Source organism: Danio rerio, chromosome 5 (genome assembly GCF_049306965.1).
Source record: "Danio rerio strain Tuebingen ecotype United States chromosome 5, GRCz12tu, whole genome shotgun sequence".
Lineage (NCBI taxonomy): Eukaryota > Metazoa > Chordata > Actinopteri > Cypriniformes > Danionidae > Danio > Danio rerio.
The window spans coordinates 26,491,316-26,503,431 of NC_133180.1; the positions used below are offsets into that span (position 1 = coordinate 26,491,316).

At 38.4% G+C, this 12,116-nt stretch overlaps 1 protein-coding gene across 18 annotated transcripts in view; it reads left to right on the forward strand.

Moving 5' to 3' along the window:
- Positions 1-12,116, forward strand: part of trpm3 (transient receptor potential cation channel, subfamily M, member 3) — a 226,463-nt gene that overhangs the window by 52,695 nt on the left and 161,652 nt on the right. For 7 of the 18 annotated variants that reach the window (XM_021476470.3, XM_021476473.3, XM_005171931.6 and 4 more), the window contains exon 1: positions 1,628-1,863. The exons of the other annotated variants lie outside the window; for them this stretch is intronic. In XM_021476470.3, coding sequence (XP_021332145.1) covers positions 1,729-1,863 — 135 coding nt within the window. In that variant the 5' untranslated portion in view covers positions 1,628-1,728. Of the gene's footprint in view, positions 1-1,627; positions 1,864-12,116 lie in introns of those variants that run through there. 18 annotated transcript variants of the gene reach the window in all.

The window sequence follows — 12,116 nt, forward strand, 5'->3', positions numbered from 1 at the left end:
ATATAAACCTCATGCAAGAATAATTTTAAAATAGTGAAATCAAAGTTTTTATTAAAATATAACATTAAATCAGGCTGTTGTTTACTTATCACATTGTGAATTGTTTCATTGTTATTTTTCTTTTTTTATTTGTTGAATTATGGGTTGGACACAAGAAAATGTACCATATAGTAGAACTGACCCTACATACTGTATGACACATGGTTTTTGCTGTCACATAATGTATGATAAGCATGTGTACAGTGTCCTCCTGCTGTCTCTGTTTAAATCCCACATCTGTGGAAGCCTCTGTCGTGGTGTCAGATCAGTTTGGAGGACAATCCTCTTTCCACATACCTGCACATTAAACCCAATCTCCTGCTGGCACCGGTAAACGGAGGTTGCTATGGATACACACCTTGCCTTGAAGAGTTGCATAATCTTCTCACCATCTTGAGATGCCTAGAGTGACAGGAGAGCCCCGCATCCAAGGGGAAGCAGGAAAAGGAGGAGCTTCCCACTCGGAGAGGTACTTAGTATTCCGTCCAGGTCTGTGTGACATCGCCCACATCTGCATGGCCAGGTGATGCCTGTGGAGAGTGGGGATTGACTGCTGAGATCCATTATTACGAGCTGCTCCTAGGGGAAGCCGACCTAGTGACTGCAATGCACAATGGCCAACTCTTCTACTGTGCTCTCTCTCTCTCTCTCTCTCTATTTCTACTGCACCATTTATTTGTTTAAACACTTCTCCCTTGGGGAATTTTCCCCCTCTAACACGTTCTCAAAGAGAATGGCAACCCGTATAACAGAAAATCTATTATTAAACCCATCCAATAGATGGAAGCAGTTCAATCCAGTGCACCGAAGAGACATTTTTGTTGTTGCCCTCTCTCGCTGTTCTATTATCCTTTTCGGTGGTCAATGCGTCATATGTTTGGAGAGGATAGAGTGTGCAGGGATGAAGGAGGAGGAGGATGGGGAGGAGGAGGAGGAGGAGGGGGCTTCGGAGGAAGAGAAAAGAGAGGGAATAGAGGAGAACAGGTCATAGAAGACACTGGAAAGGAATCAGGGAAATCTTTCCTCTCAGTTTTCATCTGTGACCCGAAAGACTTGAAACAAGAGAAAGATGTGGTGTTAAAATGAAAGAACCAAGTCTGTCTTTTTTTCCATGTGCTTCCTCTTATTCCTCATCAGTTCCAGCGTTTGTGCTTTTGCGGCAATTCTCAACCTCTCATTCTACAGCATGATCTCCTGTCTCTTTTGTTTTCCCTTGTCTTTGTCAGTGCACACAATCATTCATGTTGCTTTCTTCTATCCATCTCTTTTCTTTCCTCTCTCTCCCCCCCTCTCTCTCTCTCTCTCTCTCTCTCTCTTCGGTTCTTCAAGACAGTGCCGCTCTGCTGCTCTACATCACAGCTACTGTTTCCCACTCTCCTCCACTCAGCTTCGCTCCTCTTCTCTCTGCTCCTCTCCACTCATTCAGACCGCATGCTCCCTGTCATCTCTGGCACTGTTGGGTCTGCGTGGGCAGTGGAAGTGGACCCGGACACCCTGTTTGGTCTGAAGGTGCTTTCCCGATCCTGTGGATCTGTGGGGAGGGGAGGGAGGGCAGGGAGGGGGTGCAGGTGAAGGGCTCCGAGTCCGTGGAGAAACAGGTTGTGCGGCTTTGCGGCAGGAGCTGTGGAGGGTCATGCTTCATGAGTTAAGTGGATTTCGGACAGAGACCCCTCGTGCATCGCCGCCCCAATGTGGGGCCCTTTTCCGGATGGCGGGAACGTCCGGCCGGGAGCGATGAACCAGCTGGATGCTCCTCGGCCACTCAACTGGACCATACGGAAACTGTGCCATGCAGCCTTCCTCCCGTCTGTGCGCCTGCTTAAGGTACCCGTGGGATGGGAAGATGGGGGGAGGAAAGAGACAATGAGGTCTTTTTTTTAAAGCTTAGCAAATATTCTTTTAGGCTCGAGATAATTATTAAAATGATGATTAAAAGACTAGATGTAAGAAGAAAGCTCTTTTTAAGCAGATTTGAGTTTTTCTGAAGCTGTGTCCCTGATGGAACGAGTGCTCTGACTTACAGGATTGATTCTCTGAAAAATTCAGAGCTTCATAGAGCTTTTTCTTGCAGTCCAGTGAACCAGCTAACTTCTAAGTCTTTTATTGATAAGGACAGGTACTCTGCTCATGTGGAAGTGTATTGTGAGAGTCTGAAGTGTTGCGGTCTAGCAGCTAAATCAAAAATCGCATCATGTGGTTTGCAATAAGTGCTGTCAGCCTCTCCAGAGGCATGCTTTATTGCTTTCACTCAAATCATTTACTACTTGCACATGCCCTAGATTACCAGCAATACGCACAAATCAAAAACTTATCAGTTGTCAGAGAGATAACGATTATTACCTTTGTTGTGATGTTTTGCACAGAAGTGATAGCTAATAGTTAATAATAAAGCTTTACCATACATTTGGGACACGTTGATAGTTGCTTTCTGAGAAGTAAAGCTCCAGAGAGATCTCTGCTGGTAGTGTGGTAGTAGATTTCATGTAATTCTTTTCTTGTACTATTGTCAGTGATCATACATGCTTGCTCATATTAGCAAGTACTACAGTAATAATAATAATGCAGAATAGATTTCACAGACATACATTTAGCGCTCTCAGGAGTGAAATCCTCCTCAGGTCATGACTCACAGTGCTATCAGTGGATCATTCTGTTCTTGCTTCTGTGTTTCCACACTGGAGGTGTAGTATTACAGAAAACTGTTACAGAATGTCGTGAGCTGGCTGTGAAGGACTGGATTAAATTTAGATTTCCAGACAAAGAAATTTGCAGGAAGTCATTGGCATCTAAAAAGAAAGACTGACGCTATTTTAATTATTTATTTACTTTAACGTTTTATATATGTCTTTAATAAAGATAGTCTTTCAAAAGTGACATTTTGTAACACTTACTTTCTGCTGTGTGGTGCAACAAAATGTGGGTTTTGTCAGTATAGATTTGTTATACCAATAATCTGCTAGGATGTTTTCTATTTGTTTTCCGTATAAGTAAATAAAAGTAAACTTTTGCGATGCTTCACAAAGTTCAGCAGTTATACCAGTTTTTTATGTACAAAACAGACAAAATAGCTTGTCTGATGTGTGTTATAGAGCCCAATAGTCAGATTCTGGAAATAAAAAAATTTCTTTTCTCCTTAGAAAAACTGATTTTTACCAGTAACTGATCAACCTTTATTGACAGATCTGTTGTGAGCTCCATAGTTGTAAATCAATTGCATATATGCATTTTGTCTAATCAATCTTGGACACATCTTGGACCAAGTCTGAATAATCTGGATATTATTGTTGCTCATTTTTAATTCGGTTATCATTGGCAATGTTTTAGTTGCATTTTGGCGACACGGTGGTGCAGTGGGTAGCACAATCACCTCAAGGTTCAAGCCCCGGCTGGGCCAGTTGGCATTTCTGTGTGGAGTCTGCATGTTCTCCCTGTGTTCATGTGGGTTTACTCCTGGTGCTCGGGTTTCCCCTACAGTCCAAGGAAATGCACTATAGGTGAATTAGATAAACTATGTTGGCAATAGTGTATGCGTGTGAATGAGTGTGTATGGATGTTTCCCAGTACTGGAGTAGCAGCTGGAAGGGCGTCTGCTGCGTAAAACATATGCTGGATAAGTTGGCGGTTCATTCTGCTGTGGAGACCCCTGAATAATAGTGACTGAGCTGAAGGAAAATGAATGAATAGTAGCATTTCATAGCTGCAAGTGCATTTCAGTTAAAGCCTCTTTGCTTGTGCGTATGAACCGTAAAAGTGTGTGAGGTGCGCTTGTGTTTGCATAAAACATTATCTATTGCCGAGTTACATAACAGTTGTGGGTGGGAATTTAGATTGATCACTGTTTACCAATGCAGCATTTTTGACCTATTGTGGACTTGTTTTTGACCTACAGGAGAATGTTTTTGATTGCGCAGGGGATAGAGCGCAGGTGTGTTTTAAGCCGCAGGTGATCTATGTAGGTGACTGACCAGAGGAGTTGAGGATTACAGCAGTTGAAAAGACTCCTGTCCTACATATGAGATTATCTCAGGGATGAGTAAACAGCTGTATGTTTGTCCAGCTCTGCCGAGGTGTACATAGGTTTTCAATAGAGCACAGAGGAGGTGGGTGGGTGTTTCACTATTTGTGCATGTAATCCTATGTTTGTGAGTACATATGTGTGTGTGTGTGTGTGTGTGTGTGTGTGTGTGTGTGTGTGTGTGAGAGAGAGAGAGAGAGATAGAAAAAAAGATAGCTCAACAGCAACACCGTCGTCCTTCTGGATGTAATGAAAACACCTCAGAGCAAATGAAGGTTTGTGACTGATGTGGCTCTGTCTGTCATCTCACTGGAGCTAATCTAATTTGCTGATGCCTTCGTGGGTTATCAGGGAACATTGGTAATGAATCAGACGCTGTGGCAGGTTGCACCAATTTCACGTGGTTTGCATTCACAAGTTTCTGTAGGAATGGATATGTAGAAATACACTCCTCCCTCGTTGTTTTTGTTGTTGATCCAAATCTGTTTGCTGTTATCTTTCTTTATAACACAATGGGTGGAATCCTCTACTTTTTGCCAATTTAGTGACTCTAAACTCTGTCTAGCTTCATTTTCTTTACCATATTATCATAAAAATAATGCATACAACTATATTCAGTGTGTTCTGAGTGAATAGTTGCTTCGTGTGAGCTGAAGATGACATTAAGATCATTAGAAGATATTTCCTTCCATTAGTTTCCAGTAGGTTTTTAGTTTCATTCTCCATATATTTGAACTAGAATAATGTTCTCCCATGCATGTGCAACATATAAAAAAAGCTGTGGTGTTAAGTCAGTGAGAAGTGCCAGATGTGTGTGGTGTAAAATGATGTTAAATGACTTCATACTCTGTAACCAACAGCCAACTATGAGTGTTCTGTGTTAACATGAAACCAAATCAAATAGATACATTTTTACTTTTATAATTGAGGTCTATTAAGGAAAAACATACATAAATGCACTGTTAACTGTAAAATCTACAGTTTTCCAGTAACTTACTGTATTTACATGTAAGCACCCTTTCTATTTACAGTATTGTATATCTTTACTGTAAAATACACAAAAAACACAGTAACATACTGCACAACTGTCCTACAGTAAAATACAGTTCATTTTACAGTAAAGTACTGTGTAATTTACAAAAATCTTTAATATTGTGTTGTTTGTTTTTTTGTTTTTTTGCAGTCTGACATCTGCGATTGCTTTAAAATGTGAAATGGAGATGATTCTTACCATTTAGTTTCGTAGAAAGATAAATATCAACGTACAATTTCTATTTTTTTACAAATGCATTAGGCTGATATATATCTTTAAATATATAAGTAAACTTAATGTACAACACTTTTCCCTTTCTTATTTTTGTGTTGATATTGACCATCAACCAGCCATTAGTGTTGTTTACTGATAATGAGTCTATGGGCTCTATTTTAATGATCTAGCCACAAAGTCTAAAGCGCATGGCACAAAAGCATTAAGTGCTTGTCCGAATCCACTTTTGCTATTTTAATGAGGGAAAAATACGCTTTGCACAGTGGTGCATGGTCTTACATGGTTGTACTTATTCTCTCAATGAGTCATTGCGGATGTGTTTTGAGAATAAACCAATCAGAGTCTTATCTCTCATTCCCTTTAAGAGTCAGTTGAGTTTGCACAATGGAGCAATTGCTATTTACATGTACGACTTTGTAAGTGGACAAGCTAAAAGCTTCACTGTATGATAGGCACTGGGCAGGTGCATGATAGGGCCCTATATTTGTAAAATATTATAGTAATGTAAGACTTTCCTCAAAAGAGCGTTTCCATGTGGTGTGTTCTTGTTAGTTGAAAAAGACAATGATGAATGAGCTGTATGGCATGAAATGAAGTTGTTTTGTGCGTGCTAGTTTAACTTTAAGTATGCTCTCTAATCCAACAACTGTTGCACTGTATTTACATAAGTGTTTATGTAAAGTTTGGTAACATATTTCACGACTCATTTAGCAATGGGATGTGTGCAATTGGATTAGACAGTTCTTATCAGCTCAGTACATTGTTTAAAGACATCTGTCAATTATGTGGTAATTAAGATGAATAATATGTGGGCATGCTGAATGCTGGAGTGAAAGCAACAGGCAGAATGAATCCTGTATGTAAACATGCACATATATTACTTTATAAATATGTAATATTTTCGTTGCATATCTAGTGTTACCTCATCGCTATTAGGCCTGTCACAATAATCAATATATCGACTTATTACACTACACGAGCATGACCTCAATCATTTTGATGATATAATATATATCCCCCATACATAAAAAAAAAAAAAAAAACATTTCTAGTAACATTTTCAGTATGGTTACAATAAACACTCTAGTATTTACTATAAATTACTACAGTATATTTTCATGTTGGTGCCTCACAACTGAAAATAGATCTGACAGCAGATATCGGAGCCTCTGTTACTTTTTTACCTTGCACTTTTTTGTTAACATTTATTATTATTCATTTGGGATATGCGTTTTCACATTCTGATTCCAATGCCTAACTAATAAATTGTTAAAATGACTAATTAAATTAAATGTTAATTTAATGAAATATTCTAAAGTATGAAATATGATGGGCGATCCAGTGGCGCAGTAGGTAGTGCTGTCGCCTTACAGCAAGAAGGTCGCTGGGTCGTTCGAACCTCGGCTCAGTTGGCGTTTCTGTGTGGAGTTTGCATGTTCTCCCTGCATTCGCGTGGGTTTCCTCCGGGTGCTCCAGTTTCCCCCACAGTCCAAAGACATGTGGTACAGGTGAATTGGGTAGGCTAAATTGTCCGTAGTGTATGAGTGTGTGTGTGAATGTGTGTTTGGATGTTTCCCAGAGATGGGTTGCGGCTGGAAGGGCATCCGTTGCGTAAAAACATGCTGGATAGGTTGGTGGTTCATTCCGCTGTGGTGACCCCGGATTAGTAAAGGGACTAAGCCGACAAGAAAATGAATGAATGAATGAATGAATGAATGAATGAATGAATGAAGTATGATGTGTTCTTTGGAAGAGTGTACTTGCATTGTGATTATAAAATATTGTCATTCTGGCATTATTGAGTGGCATAAATTGTCTTAAAATGACAATAATATCGTTTAGTGCAATTTATTTTAGCGCAATACATTGTACAACAACAACAACAAAAAAATAGATATTGTGACGGGTTTAATGCCTTTCGCTGTGAGAGACTTCGTATGTGGATTTTCTTTTCTTTTTTACTTTATTTTAATTTGCATCACTTTTTTAAGTTTCATATATATCTTACATATTTCTCATATCCACTAGCCTGAGTAAACTCATTATGTCAGATATGATTTTCAAACCACACAGCACTGAATATTTCAGTCACCTTCAATTATTTATTGCCAGTTTGTTTTCAATTATGTATTACCATTTGCTTTAATATTAAGGATTACTGGAGTTGTAATTATTATCAGCAATAAGAAAAGTATTTAATCTGCTTTATGATAACACAAGTCTAAAGACAAATACAGTCTTTTCCTGCTGTCCTCGTAGAGCTTCAAAAAGCTGAGACCACACATCACAGCAAATATCTTTAGGCTTGGTGGCAGGTGTTGAGACTACATACTGTATATTGAATATTATCACTTTGACACACTCTGACAATCTCATCTTTCTCTCGTCCTCTCTCTCTCTCTCTCTCTCTCTCTTTGACTGACTGTCATGTCTCTTGTTTCTCCTTTCATTGTGTTCTAAGGTGATTTTTACTGTAATAAACTAAAAGAAATCAACTTGAATTTGAAGATGTATGACTCAATTCAATTGTTATATTATTGTATATAAAGCAAAGTAATAATGCATTAGTTCCCTAACAAGACAAATACAAGGGCTAAATGCATCAATTTCACAAAGGTCACTTGCACATTTGCTTTTGTTGTTTTGCAGTAGTGTGGTTCATGTGATTTTTATTAAAAGACTAATCTTAGAAGCATCTTGATTTTGATTGTGTTGGTGGATTTTAACTTATAAATAGAAAGTGTGCTGTTTTCTTTCACCACTTGATTTTTTTTTTTGCAGTTTATCTGTTAATAATTATTTTGTGTGTGTGAGTGTGTTGTGTGTGACAGAAATAATGTACATTTCTGATTGTTGCCAGCTCTTTTAAGTGTAAAAGTGGCAATCTCTTTCTTTTGTGATTGCAATAACAGCAAAAGTGGTGTCTAGAAAAGGACTGTAATAATTATGCTTCTGGGCATATGCAGAGTTTGCAGCTGTAATCTTGGATAAGTCTGACCCAGATATTAGACTTACTGAGCTTCCATTCTGGCCTCTGCCGTTAGTGTACTGAGGGCTTATTCGGCGGTGTACTGTCTCATGATGTGTTATTAATAATTCACAGGTCCACCTTAATGAGCTCAGGTGGGACTACTACTATGATTTTGGTTGCATAATGATATTCATTTGAATTTATGAGAAGGTGGGCAGCTCATCATTGACAGGTTTGTACTTATTCAGTCAATCAAAATAAAAGACAGGTTGGTAAATCTTCCCATAAAGACACTTGAGGAGTGACTTTCTGAAACTCCTCTTTGATCACGGAGACCTTCGAAAACAAAGGCCTGACCTTGCTTTGATAAATGATGCACGGCTTTTAAAAAAGTTCACGAGAAAACATCTTGATGTCTGAACAAAATAAATTTTACATATCTTTCATGAGTCTAATCTGTCGAATGTGCAAATCTGAGCAGAAAAAGAGCACCAACTGCTTGAAATGAAACACTTCTGTCGGACTTTGTGATTCAGAAAATGTCTTGTTAAAAGCACGAACAGTTTCTCTGTAGTCAATCCATCTTTAGTCTTTTGAGCGCTAAAGCAAAACTTAAAGTGACTGTTGACCCAGAAATGAGAACTCTCTGGATCATTTACTCACCCTCATGGCATTCCAAACTTGTATGCGTTGCTTGCTTCTGTTGACCATAAAATATTGTCATATAATGAAAGCAACTAATGAGTAGGACTTCAAAAAACACTGATCTATGGTTTTTTTTAAAGAAAAAAAAATTAATTAAATATACTTTTAGCCTATCCATTTATCTTAATTTAAAGGAGAAATATGGAATATTCTATTCAGCAGATTTCAGCAGATTTCATCACAAAGATAACAGAAGCTGTTCTACGTGTTTTAATCATTGTAGTGCTGTAAATTAGTTTGATTCTGTTTGATTATATAGTAAAAATATATATTTTTAGGGTTTCCCAAAGGTATTTAAAACCAAGTGGAAAAATAATGGTGACTGTTGTTTTTTTTTCTAAAACAGCACCAACACAGAAAAAGTAAAAAAATTCATTTCAATGACTATTTTTTACAGTTGCCATTGGTAATAATTTACAAGATAATTACAAGCATGTTGCTTAGAAAAGTTGAAACATGCCCTGAAAAATCAACAATATTGCCTTAAAGGGCACCTGTGATGAAAATCTATTTTCTATTATATATATATATATATATATATATATATATATATATATATATATATATATATATATATATATATATATATATATATATATATACATACATACATAAACAATTAATATAAAAATAGTAGTTTATGTAGGCTCCTCAGCTCGACATATGCCAGACCAATCCAATCCCACCTATAATGAGTTACAAGTCAGAATGATGAAAATCATCTTTTGTAAGCTGTTTGGGCAGACCTGTGTGTAGATATAGTGTGTTCACAGCAATAATGGGGGGATATTAAGACAATAAGTCTTAATAAGTTTTTTTATTTCCTGTTGTTAAAATAGGATCCACATCTCTCCCATTTTGAGACCCAACAAAACGTGAGGTAGGAGTGCGGTTTCCCCACCCACCAAACTGATTGACAGCCGCATATTAACATGTCTCTGTGGTAACACATATAATTATTTCAACAAGACAGGATGTGTGCAAAGCAACTGGCATTAAAATATCTGTTGAGCTCTCTGCGATCATCAGTCATCATCAAATGTGATCAAAAATGAGTTTTACAAGTTTAAAATGTTTTTAAAATAGTGCATGTTTGTAATGAATTACAGCGATTTTAATGTCTTCATCACCACAGCCACATGTCAATACAATTATGAAAGAAGACGCTTCAATCCTGGGTTGTGGACATTAAACCAGGTTCACTTTGCACATAACACAACGGATGTCAAAACAGCAGTGGATATTAGTGTGTATCCTGGCGCGTTTTGTGTGTGTGTGTGTGTGTGTGTGTGTGTGTGTGTGTGTGTGTGTGTGTGTGTGTGTGTGTGTGTGTGCGCGTGTGTGTAAATGAACTTTGTAACAACATTGTGTGTGACTCATTATTGCAGAAAGACTTGAATAACTCCACAACAAATACATCAAATAATCATTGGGAAAGTTCTTACTGTTGTATTTTTCACATTACGTGAGATCTGCTGCTTTCACTTTTGTCACTGTGCTGTTTGTCTGACACATCCAGAGATTAATCTAGCATTAAAGGCACAGGCAACAAGTGTTCAGAGCGGAAAATTCCAATATTCTGAAAGGTCTAATAAACAATCTGAAGGGTTTTGAGCTGAAACTTATCAAAAGACTTATCTTAAATCTTGAAAATGGGGTAAATGTAAATTGCCTTTATTGCCTAAAATAAATCTCAGCCTGATGAGTATCATGTGCTTTTATAACTGGATAGAACATTAAATGGATAAAAAAAAATCCCTAAGCATCTCCTCCTGGTTTGCTGCAATTTCCCTGAAAAACATTCACAGTTTCAGCAATTAGGTGAAACGGGACAGTCTTCCCTCCCTCTTTCTAAATGGAGGATTTGGAATTAGCCTCCTACAGTAGGCAAATCATGAATGGGCTCTGAACGGGACCGGTCCTTTGAAGCTCGCCAGAAGTAATAAGCTTCCCTCATCTTTAAAATGTGCGGTAAAATGTGCCGCATAGCCGTGTCAAAGACCTATGCGGTGAGATTCTCTGAGACGGAAACCACTTTTAATCTTTTTTCCCTCTGCTCTTGTCTTTGCTCTTGCAGATAGTCTCTAGACGCCTGATCTGATCAAGTATATCCTCCTCATGCATGCCCTGTCAGCGCGTTTGATAGGTGTGAGGTGTGTGTGTCCATTTACACTGTACGATTTGTGTGGCCAGAATAAATTGAATATGTGAATACAGAAAATGAGAGTGGAACCGAGGGCTATTTTCAGGAACCCCTCTCTTTCTTATATCGTTATATTGGGTATACACACACACACACACACACACACACACACACACACACACACACACACACACACACACAGTCCCCACGTTTCAGATTTAATGGATATTGGACCTGTGCTCCAGTTTCTTTCGCATTCTTTAAAGTCAGCTATTTCAGTCTCTTCACCCTTGAGTCCCAGATCCAGCCCTTCGCCACAGCTGTCCCGGCTCACCACACCTCCTTTTCACTCAATCACTCCCTCACATTCCCACACAATCGTCCCTATCCTTCCACGTCCTTGATTTATTCATTCATTTCATCTGCTTATGAAGCCGGACAGCAAGTTATCTTATTTGTCTGCGGCACAAATGACTTGTCTGCGTGTAACCCGGTCGAGCTCAGAATAGCTTTTACAGTTTCAGGAATAGAAAACACATGGGGCTTCACCCTGTCTGCTAAAAACACCTCCTTTTCACCTCACGAAACAGAAGTTCCCATCTGAACTCTACTGTAAAGGTGAGCACAGGGCACGACTTGATTGTTTCATGGTGACAGCATACAAGCTCGTTTCTGCCTCCCTGCCTGTTTCTCTTTCTGTCTGTCTGTCTGTCTAGAGTATTTTCAGTAAGTCTTTCAGTAAGACTTCTATCTATATATATTTTTATTTTTTCATTCATTGGTCTGTCATTTAATTGATATGTTGGTATATCCAAACCTATTTTATATGCAGTTTCCCTCATCGTAATATATGGATGGAATCCTGGCTTGTGGCGCCTTTTGTAATGTAAATTCATCTCTAAAACAATCTTTGAAAATGAGCTGACTGTGTGTGTTTGTGCATATATAGCCCATGGCTATGTATGTGTGAGTGTAG